Source organism: Mastigoproctus giganteus, chromosome 8 (genome assembly GCF_048544385.1).
Source record: "Mastigoproctus giganteus isolate SK-2022 chromosome 8, ASM4854438v1, whole genome shotgun sequence".
Classification (NCBI taxonomy): Eukaryota; Metazoa; Arthropoda; class Arachnida; order Uropygi; family Thelyphonidae; genus Mastigoproctus; species Mastigoproctus giganteus.
Window position 1 is genome coordinate 70,730,162 of NC_143582.1, and position 23,604 is coordinate 70,753,765.

The 23,604-nt window shown below is 38.4% G+C and overlaps 1 protein-coding gene across 1 annotated transcript in view; it reads left to right on the forward strand.

The window, feature by feature from the left end:
- The window catches only part of LOC150081617 (glutathione S-transferase 1-like), a 40,877-nt gene extending 17,650 nt beyond the window's left edge, over positions 1-23,227 (forward strand). Inside the window, exons 3-6 of the mRNA XM_090380265.1 lie at positions 788-880; positions 8,859-8,977; positions 17,767-17,874; positions 23,060-23,227. Of these exons, the coding sequence (XP_090236391.1) occupies positions 788-880; positions 8,859-8,977; positions 17,767-17,874; positions 23,060-23,227 (488 nt within the window). The remainder of the gene's footprint in view (positions 1-787; positions 881-8,858; positions 8,978-17,766; positions 17,875-23,059) is intronic.
- Positions 23,228-23,604: the final 377 nt, after the last annotated feature.

Sequence of the window (23,604 nt, forward strand, 5' to 3'; positions counted from 1 at the left end):
GTTAAATGCTCGTCTGTATCCTGTTTCTTTAATGCCTTTGTATATTACAGTATATAAGATATCACCTGTAAGTATACAAGTGATATTTTGCCACTAATACAAAGAAAAACACAACTTGGGACTTGAAAGGAGTTAACACGTGAGGTATCGATCTCTTATATTGTGCGGATCTTGCTATGAGGTTCCCCACTATTACATTACAAATGCTATTCCCCCGATGAGAGTAAAATAATCCCCAATATAGTAATAGAGTCATTATAAATAAATAGTGGCATGCATTATAAATGAATAGTGACATGAACTATAACTAAAAGATATTGTACTTCTCCAGCATTACAAATAGTATTATCCTTTTCGAGAAGTGCTCTCTATGAAAAAAACTTCTTCCTACAAATATTTGGCGGGGCGGGAAGAAGTACTTGATAGCAGTGTTTCTCAACATTTAGTAGACCGAGGAGAACCACAAAGTATTTCCTAATTTAGGCGGAGCACCAGAAGAAATATGTATATATTTTTAAAATTTTATGTATATAAATATTATATTAATGTAAAAACGATCCAGAAAATAAACTAAACAAGATCTCACTAATATTTACACAGAAAATAAATTTAAATCTAATATTTAAAATAAATTATTAAAAACTTCATTTTATTTTAATACTGAAATACGGAATATTTTAATAATTTAATAGATATTTTAATGTTCTTATTAAAGCAAATATTTCTAGTAGAGTGAAATATTTTGAAGCGCTGTTGTTTATAGGTATTGTCATTTTATTATTTAAAGCATCCCCATTCGGAATCTTACCAATATTGGAAGTCGATGGAGAAGTTGTCGCACAGCAGCAAGGCATATGCAGATATTTAGCTACAGAATATGGTAAGTTAGTATCCCCCATTGATCATCCATAATTTTAAGGTGAGAAGGTGCAGTTTAAAAAAGAACAAGATAATTCGTGATAAGGTAACAATAAGTAGTGTAACCAATGCAAAAGCGAAAATTCACACAAAAATCAAAACAGAAAAGAAAAACAAGAATTCATATTGGCTCATCTGTCTTTTCGTTTCGTGAGATGGCAATGAGCTAATATGAATTTCATTTTATATTCTGTTTCTCTGAGAAGGGAGTCTATATGAATATTTTCGTCCAGCAGCTGGTGGACTATTGCCACTACCTTTATAGCCAAAGGTGATTTGAGAAATAAAAAAAAAAAAAAGCATCAAAAAAGTTCTTCTTTCGTAATGTGAAGTTGACTAGCGAAGCAGTATCTCCAGACGAAGAAGCAGCAGAAGCCTACCATCTCTTCTTTTAAGTAGAGACAATAAAAGAAAAAAAAATAATACAGTCGAACATCTCAAATCCGGCAACCTCGGGACCTGATCCTTGCTGGATTTTGAATTTTCTGAATTTCGGCTTTTTATCAGTGTCATAAAAATGCAGTAAAAAAATATTGTATTCCTATATTGCAGTTTATTGTACACAGCACTTACAGGGGTAGTTGTTTTTTGGAGAAAATGCTAATGTATACAGTAAGCAGAAAAGAATAATAAATATTACATGAATTATTTTTCTTTCCAAAATATACCGTACACAGTAGATATACTGTATTTTGGCATATATTTTGGAAGAGGAAAAGCGAAAAGATCCTAACAATCGCTTTACCGAAATCTCCACTTCGGGAGCCTTTGGTCTACCTGGGGGAAAAGTTAATGTTGTTGTAGCAGGGATTTAGGAGCATTAGCGACTAAGGCCATATTGCTCCGTGTGTACTGTCTGTAAATTGCGTGTATTCAGTGGACGATTTTCTGTTTGCTGGACGAAACACCCGAGTTTCTGAGAGGAAAAATCATGCTCGAGAAAAACTCGAGCATGAGACCCACTAACTCAGTCGCGTTGTGAAAAATGCCCATAAAAATTCCTAAAGTCATCAACCGCACTCGAACTCAGGTCTTTTCCACCCAGGTGTGGAGAGGACGGCGATTCTATCAACTGTGCTACCCACAAGGGCGGAAAAAGTTGATGATCCAGAGCAGCTATCTTTTTTAGTAAGGGCACAAAAGGTGATACTGTTGTAAACATTGGCAATAATAATACTAATAGGAAATCTGAAGATTTACTTACAAAGAACATGGAAACATCGAAAAAATTCGTGAGTTAGGATTAAATTTGAAAGTGTCACCATAGAAAGGACGCACGTTATGAGCGATTTATCAATTAATTCGCCTTGGAGAGACTGTGCAAGACTCATGGGATAGAATTTTTCACAGCGTGGTCTTTGCTTGTTAACAGGAGACTTTTTATAGAGATAGGATACACTTAAACAGAAGTGGTGTAAGAATATATATATATATTTTTTTTTTGCTTGATTTTTTCGGAAACTCGAGTTTCCAGGAGAAAAATTCATGTCACCCTCGCCTGAGACCGACTTACTAGGCAATGGAGTAAAAATGTCCATAAATGTTCCTCGTGTCACTGATGGCATTCGAAACCGAGAATTTTCCATCCGGTGTGGAGAGGATAATGACGATACCAGTGCTCTACCTGCGCAGACTTGGGGGCAGTAGAAGTCAGCGAACTGTTTGCTTGTTAGTTTTATGTGCTGGTTGTTGTGAGATTTTAAGGGTACAAACTTCGAATTTGGACTGGGTTGGTCGGAATATGGAGAGCACGGTGGAGTTCTTCAGAGGTGGGAGAGATAACCAGGAAGATCATTCCTGTGGCAGATGTTGCCATTACTAAACCGGTGTCGTCGTGGTTCTGTCCGTATACCAGTTTTTTGCTAACAGGTCATGGGTCGATCAGAGATAAACTGTATTCTCGAGGGTTGGAGCCGGATCCATGGTGTTCTTGTGGAGGGGCAGAGACTTGGCAGCATATTTTGTTCTCTTGTCCTTATTATAATGCTGAACGGTGTCTTTTGGGGAAACAGATAGCTAATTTTAATGAAGATAATGTACATAGATTGGTGCAAGGAGTTAACAACTTTCAGGCCTTACAAGAGTATGCAAATGCTGTGTTCCCTAAAAGATCTATCATACGAAACCTCAATGACATTGAATTGGCCGTCTACAACCAGAATCTTTATTGATTGCATCAGGGCTTGGGAGCTTCAGACCTGGAAGCTTTTGGTCGGGTCTGGGGCTCCTGGGCATGGACCACTTAAGTGGTTTTTTTTTTTTTTTTTTTTGTTCGGCTGTTGTTCAGTTCTTGGGTTTGGGCGGCCCAAGGCTGGACAGCTGGCACTCAACAGTCTAGCACTCTCTCTGTTGAGTGTTTAATTGCGCTTTGGCGCTTCAGCTTTTAAAGACAGAACCAGGTCCGGCTCCACGTGCCAGGGACGGGCATCAGATTGCAGTTGAAGAGTTCAGCTGCTTTCTGATGGCAAAGTGACCTGACATAAACAACATACTACACTCACAAACATCTCTCTTATATTTACTTTTATTCTTTCCTATTCAAAATTTCTTGTTTATACACCTAACTTAGCTTAGATTATGAACTTAACTTAACTTAAATTTTTTTTTTTTTTTTTTTACTTTACTTCTCTTTTCAAAAATATGTTTTGTCTTCTTATTTCTTAGCTATCTTTTTATTTATCAGGTCCACTTTACAGATTTTCTGTTTTAAATGATTTAGGTGGAGATGGGCATCTGCCTGGGAACCACCCTGAACCAGTACACACACACACACACACACACACACACACACACACACACACACACACACACACACACACACACAATGTTCGGATCCCCTTGTCGGTGCAGGTTGGGCTTCCTTCCCGGCTAGGAGAATCTTTCAAAATTACAAGCCTTCAGGCTTCAAAATTTTACCTCTTCAAGCTCTCTCGCTTGTTAGATTTTCCAACTAGTGTTTTCCTCTTTCCTATTTCTTCTTTTTCCTGAGAGAGTGTTTCGCTCACTTTTCTTCTTCTACTTTCTTTTCTCCTGCTTTATCCTCCCTATTCCTTATTTATTATAACCGGGATTCCACTTGTTGGAATCCCACTTAGTGTAATTTAGATAGTTCCTGGAGCGCCTTCACGTGGCTAGGGACGGGAGTCGGGACGCAGGTAGCTTGCTCCCTGCCTCCCGGCTGCTAAGACTCCAGGGCCGGCAAACAACAACCATCATAACACACATATACTTACACACACACACACACTTGCCGGCTATAAATAACCTACAGATGCTACAGCGGTATATAGGGGTAACCCTGGAGGCCGCAATCAATACAAGAATACCTTGTCCCTTGTCCCTTGTTCGTAAATTGCGTGTGTTCTGTGGTCTTTTCTCTTTGCTAGACGAAAAGCCCGAGTTTCCGGAAGAAAAAAGCATGTTACCCTCGCCTGAGACCGATAACCTCAGCCACGTTGTGAAAAGGGTACATAATTCCTGCGGTCATTCACGGGATTCGAACTCGGGTCTTTTCCACCCAGTGTGGGGAGGATGGTGATTATACTAACTGTGCTATCCAAGTGAGCAGTTCTCTCTAAATATTCATATTTGTGTTGAGAGGCACTTGTGGAAGGCGAGCTTCTAGAAGCAATCAGAGATGATCGATTGTCTGAATTCCCTCGAATGACGGTCTAAAGTTCCGCTTTATCTCGAAATGGTGAATTACCTTGCCTAGCGAGGTTGTTATGGATTGAGCAGTGTTTATCCGTTTGTATTAACGTTCAATTTTTCTTGTATTGCTTTTTTTTATGTAAGTTCCTCAGTATTTAACAATATTATTATAAATCCGTTTATTAAAATAAAACCCACCTCTTGAATAGCCAATTGTACTAGCAGGGTGTACAGGTTTGTACAATTAGAAACAGGTCAAAATGCCGTTACAAATACAATATTACACAATTTTAATATACATATTAATTTCACAATCAGTAAAAGTATGAAAATTATGTTGCTTTCTATAGAGTTTGAATAAATGAACAAGTGAAAATCAAAATAAGCCTGCACACGATTTTTAGCTCTGGTATCTGTTGTGTAAAATTACAAAGAATTCAAAGACGATGTTCTGCATACAGGAGTTGCAGATCACAGTAAGAACGGGTTCGTGCGAACAATATCACCAATATGGTAGAAATTTTTAATTCACTGAGAATTTGCTTTCTGTAGGGCATGTTCGTAGAGAAATTCTGGAGATAAATGGTGTACGTCTGAAACCTGGTAGCGCACAGATTAGTGCTCTATTAGTAAGCAGTTTAGGACGAACAAATTGAGGAACTCGTAGGATAGTTTGCTAGATGGTGTTAATCAAACCTCACTGCAGATCTGTTCCGATACACAATTTCCAGGATTTACTTCCTATATTTCTTGTAATCGATTTGCTTTGGGATCTATTTGCCGAATGTTGAAATAGTCAACCGTGTTTGCTGGGAATATGTCCCTGACGGAGGAGGCTGGTGAGTGTTGACCTATATTGTCGTTTATGTCGCTCCCTTAGGAGTACACTTGAGGCTGCAATTATTTCATTCACGTCGGGAGAATCTATCCTATTAATTAGTGCTTTGGCACTACTGAATAGGTTTTGTTCAATAATTTGATTTTCTAAAGGGGTCAATGTTCATATTAGCATGCGGTATTGATCTAAAGATGGTGAACGGGAAATCCACTATCATATTCAATCATCTCAGAATCCAGTACTGAAATCCCAGGAACTTCTAAATATTTAATGGGTCTGAGGACCCTCAGAGAGGTATGTAAAGGGATGGGGAACGAGGCGCCGTTCAATATATTTGCATATCAATGATGTATTTTGGCATCTAGTAATGTCCTGGTGGATTTCCCAGAAAAACTGCCTACGTTTTCTTTTTTGTATGGGGGAAATGTTCGCGAAATGTAATTTTCATCTCAAGTAAGGTCAAGACTCGTATATCAGAAAGTTTCTTAATTCGATGGCTATTTACCAGCGCATGAATCTAGTTTTTCTACGCTTAACAACCCAGACATTTTCGGCGTAAGAGCTGAAGTTAGTAAAAGTTACTATAAATGGTTTTAGGACGACTGCAAAAAAAGGTAGTAGATAATACCCCAACTTGTGGTATACCACTTTTAGCAGTAATCATAGTCTGGTAGTTGCCATGCATATGATGAGTATCCTTTCCTTAAGGAGGTTCCGGAGAATAAAGATCAATGAGTCGGATGCCTTCAAATAATTGTTTAATATATGAAGCAGTGCTTGAATTAATACATTGTCAAAAGATGATGATAATTTAGGTCAAAGAAGATTTCTATTTGAGATTTGCTGCTGATGGCGTGTTGAATCTGAAATAGCGTATCTGTCAAGGTGGTTTGGTGTGGTAAATATTTGCTGCAGTGGTGCATGGAGATGTGGTAGTCTGTTGCTGAAGCAGAGTTTGCGCGCTTAGCACAGTGGTATCATCACCGTCCTCTCCACACCGGGTAGAAAAGGCCTGGGTTCGAATTCCGTCGATGACGCGAGTAATTTTAATGGGCTTTTTTCACTCTGTGGCTGAGTTAGTCGGTCTCAGGCATAGAGAGCAAGGTTTTCCCCCAGAAACTGGGATTTTTCGTCCAGCAAAACAGACAAATCGACCATAGAACACACGCAATTAACAGACATAAGACATGCAGCACGGCATATGAATTTAAATATTCGGGTGGCCTAATATAATAGTTTGGTTTGGTTGTTGCTGAAGCATTGGTCGACTACAGCGGAGAGTATTAGTTTTCCAAAGCTTTTTCAGCAAAGAGCATTAAGTGGATATAAGACGGAAATCTGTCGGTAACTTTGGATATTTGTTTTTTGGGATGGTTTCACACTATAAGTCCTCCATACGCAATGGGCAATACCAGTTTCTAGGAAAATGTGTAAAATGATATCTATAATACAGACAGAACATATTTTGACTTTCCTACAATACCCAACAGTAGCCTTATTTGGCAAGCTGGTAATGATTTTAATTAGCTGTTCCTTAGTATTTCATTTCATACAAGGGCATCATTTCATTCATGGGCTGTCAGAGACTGTGGTTCTTTTAAAGTAGGAATCTCGTAGTTACTAGTTTTTGTTGATATTTATAAAGAGCTCTTCCTCCATATCAAACTTCCAGTCTCGTCGCACAAATATTCTTCTTGACTGTTTTATCCAAGAAATGATAAGATGATGATGCACTGCCTTCTTTAATTTGAGGAAATATGCATGATCTCTTTTGTAGATTTCCTGTTTGGCTAATGTTCTTGACTTCACCCACTTTCTGCATGATTTTAGCTTTCTTGCGAAGGCCAGCCATCTTTATGTCGCGGTTGAAACAACTTCTGGTCTGATCAGCTATTCTTACTGGTTTTTTTTTTTTTTTTTTTTTTTGAAGCCTCAACAGAAGCAATAAATCTAAGCTGTTGAAAGAAGCCCGTGGTTGCTTTATCTATATTCATATTCACAGTCCAGTCATAGGTGAAGTGAGACATTACAACTTGTGGATTAAAAAATTTAAGAGAGTAGGGTTATTTTAGTGGTTGTTTTGTTGCTAATTGTGAGGGCACACGAGAGTAAGGTGGTCTGAAGTAAGTTATGAAAAATAAGGTCAGGTGGCTGTCCATATCTTGTTGATGACGTTTCATAATCTTATAAGATCAGCCCAGAATTTAATGTTAGTGCCAAGTCATACAGAGCTGATGCATGCCTTGAAAATGGCATGTTAAAATCTCCATCCAGTACTGTTGGGAGATCTGAGGTTGAGGTTGATTATTAACCAGGATTGAAATTCGAGCCTAGTTAGAGTTGTATGAGGAATATTATTAGCGTTATGTAATAACTGTTGGATTTTCATATTTGATAATTACATGTAAAAAATAATTAAACTGTAAACGTAAATCACAAAAATTATATTCCATTTCGAAACAAAATTGTGATAATTAGCGGTAAGAAACTGTTTTCTTGCGGCCTGCCTTCCGCGAGAAGCTATGCGGCTTGACACCAGCATTTTATCTGTGACCATTGTGTTAAAGAAGAAATGGATCAAAATACAGTACCGCCTTCCTGTTATCAAAAATTGGTTCAGAGTCTACCGAACAGGAGGAGACTGTCTATAATTAAGTCCATAGGGAGCCCAACACGTTATTAAATATTGCATCAATAAAAAGTTCTTTGACCCATGCAGGTGTCTGGTTACTACTGTCAAAATAGCCTATTTTTAGAATTAAGCACCCGTTTCCTCTCTCATATCTTTTGAGCGCCACAAAATGATAGTGGATATTCTTTGGTTTCTGCTATAGGCGCAATGTACATAGACCTTATCAGCAGGTAATTGTTTGTACAAAAAAAAAAAAAAAAAAAATGCCCTTTACTCTAAAATTATCAACGATAGAAATTCTGAAATGTTACGATATGATCCTGGTTCTCAATTAGCTCACTGTCACTAAGGCGTCACTCTAAAACCTAAACAAAGTTCATTCAACCGTCTTGTGACAATCATTTTATATTTCTAAATCTCATTTACAGACACAAGTAAAACCTAATGGCTACGTAAGTCAAAACTGATAAGTGAAATTACTTACAGCTTGCATAAAATATGTTATCAAACGTATTTTCACCATTTCTGATGTTTCCTATTAAGGGCGTTAAAAATTCCCGGCCAATGGTACTTTTGTTAAATTAGTAAATCAAGGTGTAAATCAAAGACTTGAACACGGATTTAGATATCAAATGATTATTTAAAAAGCCATGCAGAAATGAAGGTTTGTTCACGTATTTGAAATGTCTTTATTAAACTGGCTGGGAAGAAGCGATGCAAAACTACGAAAAATATTGAGATATAAATTAATTAAAATACAATTTAATGACATAAATTAAAATACAAACTAATTTGTTTCATTTTTCTTGTGGCTTTAAGGTCTTACAGGTAAGAATAGCAAAGAAACTGCGATGTGCGATATGGTCATGGACGGACTGGGCCGAATGTTTTCGAAACTTAACACCAGCGAATTTCCAAAGCTCTCTGGTGAAAAGCAAGTATGTTTAGAAAGTATTATTTCCCTAACTAAGCAGTCATAATCGAAATAATGAAGAATTTAATAGTCGGCTAAGTTAAAAACTTTTATACCACGTATAAATCTGCTTCTAAATGTAATAGGAGAGAGAGAGATTTTTGATGCTAATTGCTATTAAGCAATTAAATAGACGCATTTCAAATAACACCATAAAAGCGTAAAATATGGCATTATTTAACAATTTCATAGTTTGCATTGAAATTTATTTAAGAGCTTGTTAGCATCTCTCTAGTATTTTTTGTTACATTTAGGTAATTTTATAGGTAATAAATGTTCTTTTGTTTATTTAATTTAAACATCATTAGATCATCACACCACATTTAATTACTTTGAACATTTATTTAACTCATCTAATGAAGGTAATAGTAATAGTAATAAAAATAGAGGCGTGTGATGCAAGAAAGCAAGCGTATGCAGCATCAGCCAAAAAAAAAAAAAAAAAAATTCACACAACCATTCCCTCTAAATGTTTGTTTAGAGGGAATGATTGTGTTTTTTGAATTTATTTAAGCTATCAAATTCCACAACGAAAGATGGAAGTTTGTCCCAGCAATTAACCACCCGCTGGGTAAAGGCAAATTCCGCACGTCTATTCTACAACTGTCTTTCCTCAATTTGAATTTATGCTCCCTTAAGTGCGTAATCTGAACAAGTGGAAGAATCTCATAAGAATTCAGCGTGTTCAACCCATTCAAGGCCTTACACATCTCAATCAGATCACCTTGCAGGTGCCTAGTCTCCAGCCGATGCAATTTGAAGAACTTAAGCCTCTCTTGGTAAGAGGATCCCTTCATTCCCCTCACCAATCTTGTTGCCCTTCTCTGTACACGCTCAAGCAAATCTACATCCTTCCTAAAATGAGGCCTCCAGATTTGTACGCAGTACTCAAGGCCTGACCATTGCCTTATACGTGGCCTGAACATTGTCTTATACAAAGGGATAACACCTCCTTTTCACTGCTAGCAAAATTCCTGTATATCATTGACAAAACCCCATGACCTGCTCCTGCAGCGCGATGGACCCCTGGTTCGAGTACCGCCTTGGCGGAATCGAATGCGACTCCATCAAGCTGGTAGACCGGTATAATAATAGTAATAAATAATAATAATAATAATAATAATAATAATAATAATAATAAATAAATTAATTAATTAATAGTAATAAAAATTAATAAATAAATAAACATCGTGAAAGTTGTTTCTACCTACCCCAAAGTCGGAATGGCGGCTACGGTTGGTTGTGGCGCCATCTGGTGTCACTCCAGAGAACTACCACTGGACATACGCCGAAGCTAAACGGGTCCACCTCCATAGATAGATGATGTCGCAGAGAAATATTAATCATACTGCATCGAGTGTGGCGCAGGATAAAGTCACTCGAGTTCAGGCCTTAGGCAGAGGGGTCGGTTCGAGAATCAGAGACGGTCTCCCGATAAAGACAGTGGAGCCAGTGGCGCTGTACCCCGTATGGCTACCACAAGAGAGGGGCAGGACCATTCAGCTCCACCAACTGGAAGTGCTTCCTGCGCAACTGCGCTAGTGACCACCCAGGAAGGGAGAAAACGCCAACGGAGAAGTGGAGCATCGAAATGAATACGTACATCATGCAAGCATACTACAAAATAATGAAGCTGGAGACCGATATGACAACTTACAGGGCGAGACTTACATACCAAGTGGCTGGAACGATTCCCGGATATTCAGGTCACCGAACAGCGAATAGCGACCAGAGAAGGACCATCGTCACAAAGAACCTGATAGCGCCTGCAATCTTGGAAAAAATCAAGCAGGACGTGATCGATCAACTACAAAGGATAAAGAATACGGAACCAGAGGAAGAAGAGCAAGAAGAAATACAACCCACAGCAGCTGAAGTGGAAAGAGACGAGGTCATGATATCCAGAATAGAGGACGAGTGGAAGAAGGCCCTAACATAATTCAAAGGAATGGACTCACTTGCAAAGACTCACGTGATACCGAAGCAGAGGCCGAATAGACCCTTGCGGAGAGTCACAGACCACCTGAATCGGCACATAAAACCGCATTACCTCGACAGCAATGGTGCAACACTGGAGGCCATCCATACAGTCGTGTATTGTGCTGCGATAGCAGCCAAGAGGATTAATGAAAGAGAAGCGAGAAACCAGCAACAGAAGAACCGAAAACAGAAGGAACTACCAGCATGGGAAAGAAAACTTTAGCAGAAGATGGAAGGATTAAGAGTCAAGATAGGCCAATTGACCCAGTACCAACGGGGCAATAAGAGTAAGAAATTAATTGTAAAAGTGAACAGCATCCTCAAGAGAGACAACGTCCACAGCAAACATGAGACAAAAAATTAGAGAATAGGAGAGTACTTGGACACATTCCCAGATATTCAGGTCATCGAACAGCGAATAGCGGACCAGAGAAGCACCACCGTCACAAAGAACCTGATAGCTCCTGCAATCTTGGAAAAAATCAAGCAGGACGTGAGCGACCTATCTTTGTATCGGCGATTAAACAACTTGTTATTGGAACGGGGATTAATTGCGCCTAATCAATACGGATTCACTCCTGGAAGGTCCTGCGAGGACGCCCTTGTAGACTTCATTTCTTCTGTTGAACACTCCAGTTTCAAGTATACTCTTGCTATCTTTATTGACTTCGAGGGTGCTTTTGATTCCCTTTGGTGGGAAAGTGCTCTCGAACGTTTACGTCATGCCGAATGTTCCCAGCAACTTTATCTTCTAATTAAGAGCTATTTCTCTAACAGATTTATCACCGCCAGATCTAAGTACAGACAAATTTTGCGTCAGGTCTATCGAGGGTGTCCTCAAGGCTCCATTTTGAGACCACTTTTCTGGAACATTGTCCTGCAAGGTTGGATTACCCGAACTTTTGACAACGTGAAGACCATGGCATATGCGGATGATTTGACAGTCCTTGTTGGTGGAAATTCAAGGTCTTCTATTGAAATATCCGCTGAGAAAGTTCTATCTGATCTTCAACAATGGACAGTTGAAAATAAGTTAAAATTAGTTCTACCAAGACAAAAATTATGATCCTTGGCTCTAAACTGGATGTTCGTCGACCACCAAGAGTTAAAATAAACGATAGACAAATACCTCTAATAACGGAAATTAAACTTTTGGGAATAACTATTGACAGCAAGTTAAACTTTCTCCCTCATTTATCCACTCTGCGAATTAAGATCAGAAATTTCACCGGCGCTCTTGTCAGAGTTTCTAGAACTGAGTGGGGTCTTTCTAGAAGATGTTTAAGAATCTACTATAACTCTGTGTTTCTCCCTATGGTTACCTATGCTGCTGGCGCTTGGTTCCATAGGGTGCGGACTGTACAATTTCAATCAAAATTGATGACAATCCAGCGTACAATGTTACTTTGTATTTTGAAGATTTGTCGAACAGTTTCAACACCTGCTTTACAGGTTTTAGCCGGGACGTTACCACTCGATCTCTACGTAATTTTCAGAGGCTTATGTTATCGCCTGAAACGTCAGATTCCCACTGAGATCCTTGGTATTTCTATTAACACTCAAGTCGATGTTAAAGCCGAACGACAAAGAATTTGGCAAGAGTTGATCAACTTGTGGCATGGTAGGTGGGATGACACAACACTGGGCAGTGTAACGCATAAGTTTTTTCCTGAAGTTGACTCTCTTACGGATAAAAAATCTACAGTCTGGTTTAGCCTTGACTTATTTACCTCCTATTTGATATCAGGCCACGGATCATTAAATAAGAAATTGTTTAAATTTCGCTTGTCTCCTACGGAACTCTGCCATTGTGGCGGTGTGGAAGATTGGCAGCACGTGTTGTACTCTTGTCCCTCATACAATGAATTTCGAGTAATTCTGCAGAATGCAATTCCCAACTTTTCATCAGGATTGGAACCTAATTTTGTATCAAATGCCACGAGTTACCGCGCTCTTCAGGATTTTGCTAAGGCAACCTCCAATAAAAGGCTCGCAATTCTTTCTGCAATGACTACACATGCGAATGTTTCAAATTCAGCTCAAGACTCTTCACCTTCACTGCAATGACGTCCATTTTCTCAACAAGATCTACCGCTCTGGACTTGTGCTCTGTGTGTGTGTGTTGTGTTTTTTTTTTTTTTTTTTTTGAAACTCTACAAGTGTCCTACAACTGAAACTCAATTTGATTCCTGTGAAAATTCCTGTGCTCCTTTGTTCGGATGGCTGTTAACTGACTGTGACTTTGTTATTGGTGATTAACTGTGACTTTGCTACTAATGACTGCAGGACTTACTGGATTTAACCTCAACTGTTTTTAAGGTTTGTTTAAGACTTCTGGGCTTGTGCAAAGTTTTGTCGGTTGAATGGGTACTGTTATCCTTAATTATTTTCTTTGAACTTTTTTTTTTTTTATGTTAATATGCATAAGATTACTTTCATTGTTTACTTTGAAATTATCTGTGTTTACCTCAATCTGTTGAGGTTTTCTTTTGTACAGTATTTAATCTTTGTATATTTGTATAAGTTAACGAGGCGGAGATGAACTAACGTTCCAGGTGCCGCCCAAGACAAATAAATACATTTGTATCGGCGTAGCAAGAGACTACGCCGATACGAAGACAGCTCCCAGAGGAAAATAAACAACCGAATCTTCGATGAGGACCAAAGAGGATTTTACAGGAATCTCAGAAAAGACGGGAAAGAAGGGAAATGACCACCGGAGAAGAAGACGATTGTCGAGTTCTGGGGAAACATATGGAGCAGGGAAGTAAAACATAACAGCCGAGTCCCCTGGATAGAACTAGAACGCAAGAAAACCAAGGACGTACAAGAAATGAGAGGGTGGGAGATTCGGGAAGAAGGAGTGATCAAGAACTCTCACAACTGGCGAACTCCAAGAATAGATAACGTCCACAACTACTGGTACAAGAAGCTCACTTGCACACACAAGCAACTGACAGAGCAGTTCATCGGAATGATAAGGCACCCAGAAACAATCCCGAAGTTTCTCACTCAAGGAATCACATATCTGAAGCCTAAAGACGAAGATACAAGAAACCCGGCGAAATATAGGCCAATCACCTGCCTCCCAACAATGTACAAGGTCCTGACCAGCTGCGTAACCAGGAAGATATCAGACCACTTGGAGAGCCAGAACATAATAGCCGAACAGCAGAAAGAATGCAAGCGGCTGAGCAAAGGATGCAAGGAGCAATGAACCATAGATGCCGCGGTTATGGAGCAAGCCTACAAGAAGCGCCGCAACATGTACACAGCTTACATCGATTACCACAAGGCCTTAGACTCCGTGCCTCATAGCTGGCTAATAGAGGCGCTGAACATCATTAAGGAGTACCACACTGAGCCCATTGTGGTTCTGTCTAGCACTTAACCCGCTATCCGCCATGCTGAACAGTAGCAAGCAAGTACGGATTTAACCTCAAAGAAGGAAGGAAGAACCTGTACACCCTCACCCACCTGATGTACATGGATGACATGAAGCTCTACGCGGGAACCAAGAAGAACCTCCAGAAACTACTCCAGATCAACGAAGAATTCAGCAATGATATTAGAATGGAATTTGTTCTAGATAAATGCAAGACCCACAGATTGCACCAAGGAAAATTAATCAACCGAAACCACCAGCTCCAGACGTGTAAAGAGATCGAAGCCATGGCAGAGAGTAAGGCCTACAAATACTTGGGGATGATGCAGGCTCAGCAGTTACAGCACAAAGAAATTAAGGCCTACCTGACCGAAAAAATACCATCAGAGACTAAGAAGCCCGCTGAAAACAAAGCTGAACAGAGAGAACACAGTTAAAGCCGTAAACACCTATGCAGTCCCAGTGCTAACATACTCCTTCGGGGTCACAGATTGGACTAGCACCGAGCTGGAGGATATCATGAGAAAGACAAGGACAATGATGACCAAGAGCCGCCAATCTGCCGTGGAGAGACCGACAATTGCCCGGGAAGAAGGAGGAAGGGGCTTGATAGACCTCATTGAGCAACAGAAGACAGGGATAGTTAACCAGAAAGATTACTTCCAGAAACACACAGCAGCAGTGATAGACAAGCGGTATACCCCACTCAACCTAAGAGAGGAGCCCCCCAACCAGGAGGTACAAGAGAAGACACTCCATGGTACAAGAGGAGGTATAAGGGCAGAGAAGACACTCCATGGCAGACACTACAGTGGTCTCCCATCAAGTTTACATAGATAAAATTGCTTCCTAAGGATCTTTTTCATCTCGCCCAAGAGAGAGAGCAGACACTACAGCGTGATCGCCAACCTCCAATAGAAGACGGCATCAAAAAAAGATTATTATTATTATTATTTTATTTATTATTTTTTATTATTATTTTATTTATTATTATTTTTATTCTATTTTATTTATTATTATTTATTATTATTTTATTTATTATTATTTTTATTCTATTTTATTTATTATTATTTTATTTATTATTATTTTTATTCTATTTTATTTATTATTATTTTTATTCTATTTTATTTATATTATTATTTATTATTATTTTTATTCTATTTTATTTATTATTTTATTTATTATTTTTTATTTATTATTATTTTTATTCTATTTTATTTATTATTATTTTTATTCTATTTTATTTATTATATTATTTATTATTTTTTATTATTATTTTATTTATTATTATTTTTATTCTATTTTATTTATTATTTTATTTATTATTTTTTATTTATTATTATTTTTATTATATTTTATTTATTATTATTTTTATTCTATTTTATTTATTATTTTATTTTTTATTTGAACTTCTGTAGACTAATTTTCAGGAAATACGTATGAAGGAAGGTTGTTCCAGAAAACGGCAGTTGAATGAATAAACGAGGAAGATGAAAAGTTGGTTCTGTGAGATTGAAGTTGGACAGTAAATGGATGTTGGCTGGTGGCGGCACGTGTTCGGACTGTTTTGAAAGAGACAGAGCAGGAATTATAGAAGCCAATTCAGAAGAACGGTGCCCATGGAAGTATCTGTAGAAGAGGCATGCAGCAGAAACAGTACGTCTATGAGACAGCGAGTGGAGAAACTCTGTTAGAGATGAATCATTAATTAACCTAACTGCCCTCTTCTGAATGGAATCAAGCAGCCTGAGAGAGGTTTTGGGGGCACCACCCCAGATGTGGGAACAATATTCCATGGCAACCTCAAGGACCAAGGGACATATTCCTTGGTCCTTGAGGTTGTCACAGACATTCTCTCAGATATGCCAGACAAGCTGTACTTGCTACCTGGGAGTCTAAAACGCTGATGGAACTGATATTCGGGTGACACTCAAGTCAAGTGGACCAAATTTCGGCGAAGTCCGGACGGTCTGTGACAGCCAAATCCTCTGCTTGCACCTTCACGATGGTGGGACTGTTAGTAATCCTGGGTATATATATCCTGGGTAATCCTGGTAATCCTTAGTAATCCTGGGTATATATAACCTCCATGCACAAGTACATGGTGGGTGACCACCCAGGTGTGAACCAACGTAAGCAGGGTTCGAGGTGTGGCGCCCACACTACATGGAGGAACGCCGCCCCTCAATGTTACTAGGCAGTAGTAGGTGGTAGATGACTCTCATCAACCGGTGCAATACCACTTTGCTTATTGGAGGCTTGAAGTGGTGGATGGTTGGTTGGTTGGTTGGTTATTGGACGTTTAATGGCGCATCAGCAACTAAGGCTATCATGCGCCAAGAAGTGGTGGAACCCATGTTTAGTCTCTAGAGCTAAGTTCCAGTCGACCCTTCCCTATCTCTTCCATCATGCAGTATGATTGATGACTTTTGAGGTTATAATGAACATCGTGGCGAGATCCAATACTTCTTACATTTCGAGGGTACAGCTCTAAAACGGTGTTCGCAGGCCGGCCGGTAGTTAGTACACCGGACCGAACCTATTGGTAACTCTGTAGGAGGCTTCCGGATCAGCTAGTGTATAATCTTGCTACCTCTACTCTGCCAGATAGTGACTGGAGGGAGTCCGAGTAGTGTGTATGCGGGGAGCATTGTCGAGGCCACGTTATGTCAAGGATCTGTGTATATTCTTATCATGTGTGTGCCATATCCAACAAATTTCATTACTTCATACAGCATGTCCCACCCACTTTTTCTTACTATTGAATACACCATGAATTGTCAAACTAATAGAGCAAGCTTATCTGCGAAAATATGTAAACCTCCCAAGCACTTCCTAATTCATTTCACAAATATACGTGGTCTCAATTCTAATCTCAATGATGTCCATTTCCACTTGCAGTCTGCCAAACCCCATGTACTTTTTCTGACAAAATCTCAGTTATCGGTTGATTCAACTATTGCTCATCTCAGATGCCCAAATTATTCGCTGTATGATTCCTTTTGCCTCAAAGGTGGTACTTGTGCAAATGTCCGTTCTGATATTCCCTGTCAGAGACTTGGCGGAATCTCCTCTCTTTGATCTTCTCTGGCTTAAAATCTCTCTACCTCATTGTGTCAAATTCATCTGTTGTCTCTACCGTTCTCCCAACTCCAATAATCACTTGGAGCTCTTTGACTTCCTCTCTTTGCAACTTGACTTTCTCCAGTCCAAATGTATTATTTTGCATTATTGTTTTTATTTAATTTATTATTATTTTATTTTTATTTTTATTTATTTTTTTTTTTTTTTTGGCTGGTGCTGCATAAGCCATAGGCTTCCTTGATCCATGTTACCATTGCTAATACTAATTAGTACAAGAATATAATTTTATTTTTTTCCCCTTTCAGGGAGAAGTACTTAAAGAAATGATAGAAAAAGACGTTCCTAAATATCTGCAGCTATACGAGAAGTATCTTGAGAAAAGAGGCACAGGAAACTACATTGTTGGTGATCAGGCAAGTTAAACTCACACTCAAACTCTAAAGTTACAATAAGTACTGTATTCGTATGCATTTATGAGAGTAATTCAAATGAAAACCACAAAGTCGCTGTAAATTACAGCAAGCCATAAAATAATAATATTGAAACTCTTGAAATACCTTAGTATATCACGAGTTACTGATCTTCGAAAATAATAAAATAATAATAATTATAGCAACCATACCAAGCCAGCCATCGGATCCCCCCCTGACTCTTCTACTGCGTCTGGGCCAAGTGTATTTCAATCAGTAAACCCTTGTTCCGAAACAGAAATAGACAATTACATGATTAATAACAAACTCGTTCATGTTATAAAATAATTATCGCGATTTAGAAGTGTTTAGAGCGACGCATAAGAATTTTTCTGGCAATGCGATGAAATTTGTGCCTGCATTCAAGGAAAACAAATAATAAATAACGTGAATACAACAATGAATGCACTTTTTCATATTTAATTGCAACAGTATTACTCTCAACTATTTTTCTTCATTGCAAATGTATGGTATTTTAGTCAGGCCCCTTTTCACGGGAAGTAAAGGAGGAGCTACAGTCCCAGACCCCAGTTTGATCGGAGGCCCTAAATTTTGGGGCTTGGAATCGGCTAGAGTGAATGGGAACTATGTTCCCATTCACTCTAGCCGATTCCAAGCCCCAATAGAATCCAAGTTCCACTCTAGCCGATTCCAAGTTCCCAAGTGAATGGGAACATAGTTCCCATTCACTCTAGCCGATTCCAAGTCGAACATAGTCACCACACAGTGGGCGTGGTCGTAGAAAGGAGTGATTGTACAGTCGATTTCTATGATTGGGTGATTATTGCAAAGGCGTTTTCTTTCTCATTGTTTTGTGTCGTCGAGGAGGAAGGGGGTGCTTAGTTTAGGTAGGGTGTTTATCCTTCCATCCTACTGTTTTAAAATCGGGAAACGAGTTCGCAATTTAAAAACAGCGGCAAGTGGAGAGGATAAACATCTTAGGCATATCAACCTAGGAGGATAGTGGTCGGGGAAAGCAGTGAGTGGCACCTGCCAATCACTGCTTTGTTCCTGTCCGTTTGTCGAAATATGGACTAGTACCCAAGATCTGGAGTTTTACCACTTTAATATAAAACGATAAACTTCTCTTATATTATAACTATAAAACATCAGTGAGACTTCTGTTGCTGCACCATTGACGACACTTTGAGATACTTTACATCAGGCTTATACTTTGTAAATTTTAGAGCTATGCATGCAGCACTAGTTTCATCCGTGACACTACTCCTATGATTAGACTTAACAAAGTTCGTCACTGACAAATTCGACTCACAAGAATATGTTGTGAGAAAATTGTTAGTAATGTTGTTGCCAGATTTATTTTTAAAATAGACAAAAATTTCAGGAATGGAATTCCAAACTTTTAATACCTCATTTTTTGCAGTTTTCTTTGCGAATCCCATCAATAATTTTTCCCTTTCAATATTTTCTAAACCAGCTCTGACATTGATAAATTTTTGCCTCCAAATTGAACTGCTCTGAAAATCAATCAATTGCATCTCAAAATTATTCAGTCGATCCACTGAAACACTTTCAGGTTCAGTTCGGCTGGTTTTACACTGTCTGCAAACTTAAAGAAATTTGCAGTTTCTTATAATTCTCTGAACTTGACAAATCTTGAAGGAAACTGTTCAATAGTTGACTCAATAACGTTCAGACAGCATTTGGAGGCTCTGACAGTCTGTTTTCTTATCAGTTTCAAGATCAGTGATGTATCTTTTTAGGTTTGGGAAATATTTAAAATTTCCACTGTACATAGCATTTAAAAACTCCCACCTTAAAATCAGCAGAAGCCACTGTCACAACTTGCGAGAAAAGCCTACGAACTTTATTTTGGATGTAAGGTCGGAGATCAATATAAAAATATGGGACCGAAAGATTTCCTGTAACTCATGTTCAAGGAAATTAACAGGCTAGCTTAGAGGTAGTCATAAATTAAGGACTTTTGCTTAAATTAGAGGTAGTCTTACTTAGAGGTAGTCATAATAAACTACTTAGAGGTAGTCATAAATTAAGGACGGTGATATGGTGGGAATCTCGAGATCACATAAACGATTGCTACTTTTGCATGACCAATATTTTTGGTTTTTCTGGAGAATCTAAGCAAGAAGTAGAGCATCCCACATACCTTCTGCTCACGATGATACAATGCCAGTGCCAAAACCACCAGAAACTTATGGACTTGACTCTGAAACAGGATCGGAAAAGGAGTCTCCAGAAAATGCAAAACCCAGAACAAGTTATTTGTTATTTGTTTTTTTTTTTTTTTTTTAGGAACATTAGCAACTAAGGCCATATTGCTCCAGGATATGCGGTGGTCATTCCCTGACCTTTCGCATCCTCCGTATTTGGTGGTGACGGACTCGAACCCCGGTCTAATCAAGAAGCGTGTGCTACGCACTGCTGCTCCTTCCCACCTGGCTACGGAGGCGCCCCCAGAACAAGTACAGATACACACTTTTCAACTCTTGATGCTGCAAAGCCGCATATAATCACTCAGGCAGAAATGAACGATTTGTTCAGAGATTTGGGCCTCTCCAAAACAAGGCTCAATTACTAGGGTTACGGCTTGGGGCAGTGGAATCTTCTTGAAAAAGGATCTAAAGGTATCTTCTTATAGGAAGAAGCAATCTAACATAACGACCTATTACTCCATGGATGGTGCTCTGGTCTATTTTAACCATGTCTAGGAATTAATGAAAGAGTTACATCTGGAGCACTCCTTCCGGACCGTGAAAGCTTTCATTGATTCATCCAAGGTCAGTTTGAAAGCAGTTTTACCCCATAATGGAAATAAGTACTCATCAATACCATTGATCCATGCAGTTCATATGAAGGAAACGTACGAGAACCTACGGGTTCTTTTGCAAAAAATATGCTATCAAGAATACAATTGGAATATCTGTGCAGACCTAAACGTGTTGCTGACTGGTTAACAAGGGGATACACAAAATACTGCTGCTTTTTTATGCGAGTGGGACAGCCGAGCGAAGGATTGCCACTACAGGGTAAACAAAAAAGGCTAGACTGTTCAAACTACAGCAGGCCAGAAAAAATGTAGCACATCCTCCTTTGATTGAAAAGTCGAAAATCTATTTACGTCCATTGCACATCAAGCTAGGTTTGATAAAAATATTTGTGAAAGTGACAGACAAAAAAAGGAAAAGGATTTTCCTGTTTGAGGCAAAAGTTTCCTCGAATCAGTGAGGCCAAGAGGGAATTTTTGTGGGTTCTCAAATCAGACTGCTATTCCAAGATGAGGAATTCACTAAAAAAGTAAATGCTACAGAAATAAGAGCCTAGAAAGCATTCGATAACGGCTGTCGGAACTTTTTAGGCAATGAGAAATCAGTAAATTACAGTGAAATTGTGGATGAGCTAATTTTAGCGTACAGAGAATTGGAATGAAACATGTTGTTAAAGATTTAGACTTTTTTTCCTGAAAACCTGGGAGCAATCTTCAATGAACACGGAGGTTTCATCAAGATATTTCTCAAATGGAAAAAAGATACCAAGGTAAATGGAGTCCAAATACGTTGGCAAGCTACTGTTAGCATCTCGAAGGGAAGACACAAATGGACGGTTATAAAAGGCCAAAAATGACAAAATAAGTGTTTCGTTATCATATAAACATTTTTGTAAATCGAATAAGGTCAACAGACACATTATTCAATATTTAGTACTGTATGTAACATTTTCTTAAATTACAGTATATCATTTATTGCCATCCAATCAAGTAAGGTCAATAACCGGTACAACCAAGCTAGTGGGATTTACATACGTATACTGTGTGCAATATGCATATACTTGACACAGTTTGTGCCAAACTTGAATAAAATTCAACTTAAAAAAAAAAAAAACTGTAAGGGGGATTATTTTTCTTATTTCTTTAACGACTTTATAACGAAGAATAAATGACATATTTTCTATAATCTTTGCATTTCAGTCCTAATTTCTGTTACGGTATATCAATTCTCCAACTACACATCCATCTTCAATCTTACTTTAATTTGGCATTATGATTGCAGTGAAAGAATACTTTGATCCTTGACCTTGTTTAAACTAACTTTCAAACGACACTCCTCGAAGTTGATTCTGGAATCAACAACAATTTCTGGAAGAATTGCAGGCGCGTCTGTGTCATTAACCTGAAACTGACTTGCGATGATGTAAATACTAGCACTGCAACGTAGTGTCTCCGTTCCTGCGACTACGTCACTGATGACCCATCCAGATCTGGACTTTCCTTCCATCCATAGAAGTTTCCTGATAACGTCTGATGGTTCTTGGTAATTTTCATATAACTGAATATGGTGCTGTTTCTTGTATTCTGTCTATCTTGTAAACTCCTCTGACTGTTTGGTCGTCCCGGAGTATAAACAGAAAATTTATTTATTTATTTTATTTTATTTTATTTTAACAAGTTTGGAGAGGTCTAGGTTCGATTCCCGTTTGAAATTAGAGGAATTTCTAAAGTCATCGTCAATCGCGGCTGTAGTTAGACGATCTGAAGCGTGGGGGTGGGGTTATTCCGGGTTTATCAGCCAGCACAACATGCAAATCGGCCAGCGAACACGCACTTCTATCTAGAGACAAAAATCATTACACGCAGGGGTTTACAGGAGAGGACTGGGGAAAAGGCTCAAGCGAACTTGTTTTTTAAAAAAATTAGTTTTAAAATTTTAACAGGAAATTTTTAGTTTTGAAATTTTAATAGGGGATGACCCTTAGCTGAAATTATATCTCGAGTGAGCTCTTTAACAAATTGGCAGCATACCTCTGATTATACGGATATGAACAATAATCTCCCGTACCTTTAAACTAATTTGAAGTTGCGTATTTTAACAATCGGTGGTGTACTTTTTCAGTTAATAACGATTATTTTGTGACATTTATGCCTTCCACCATCGAAAAATATGAGAATCGAGTTACGTTATCAGTGATAAATTGAATTCCTGAATCAGTGACATATTTTTCTTTTGGCTGTGGAATGAAGTTTTTTTGTTGTTAATATGGGGGAAGAAGGGATGTTCTTGAATAGACATTTCTTCTGTATTAATGTTTGCTGATTTTGATCCAACATACATTTTGTATTAGTGTTTACTAATATACTCTTGTACATTTACAGCTGACATGGAGTGATTTTGGTGTGGCTCTTACACTTTCTGCTTTAAAATCTCGACATGCAACTCTCCTAGAAAATCTTCCCCTTCTTGAAGAATACCTGGAAAAGATAACTGCCATCCCAGCAGTGGCAGAATATGTGCAATCGCAAAGCAAGCACTGGAAAGCATAGCAAGTTTAGGTGCTTATTGTTAAATTTTTCAGTGCTTTATTTGAGAGACAGTTCTCTGTATTGAACACATGTCAAACGATGCCTAATCTGTCTTGTGCAATGTATGATGTATTAATAAAGTATTGCGGCTTCACCAAATATAGTATTCCTTTCATTAATGCAATACAACAGATCCAAGAAAAATAACTTCATTACCTGAAAATTCCTTAAGCGAATTAATTTTTCCCATAAGCAATGAAATATTATTGGGAGCGCTGCATTCTCGACATCTTATGACTTTTATCTATTTCACTAATAAAACTTCACTATACAGTACAATAATATACAACGTGTTCCCCAAAAGTTGGGAGACTTTTTTCTCTCTCTTCCCTTTTTTT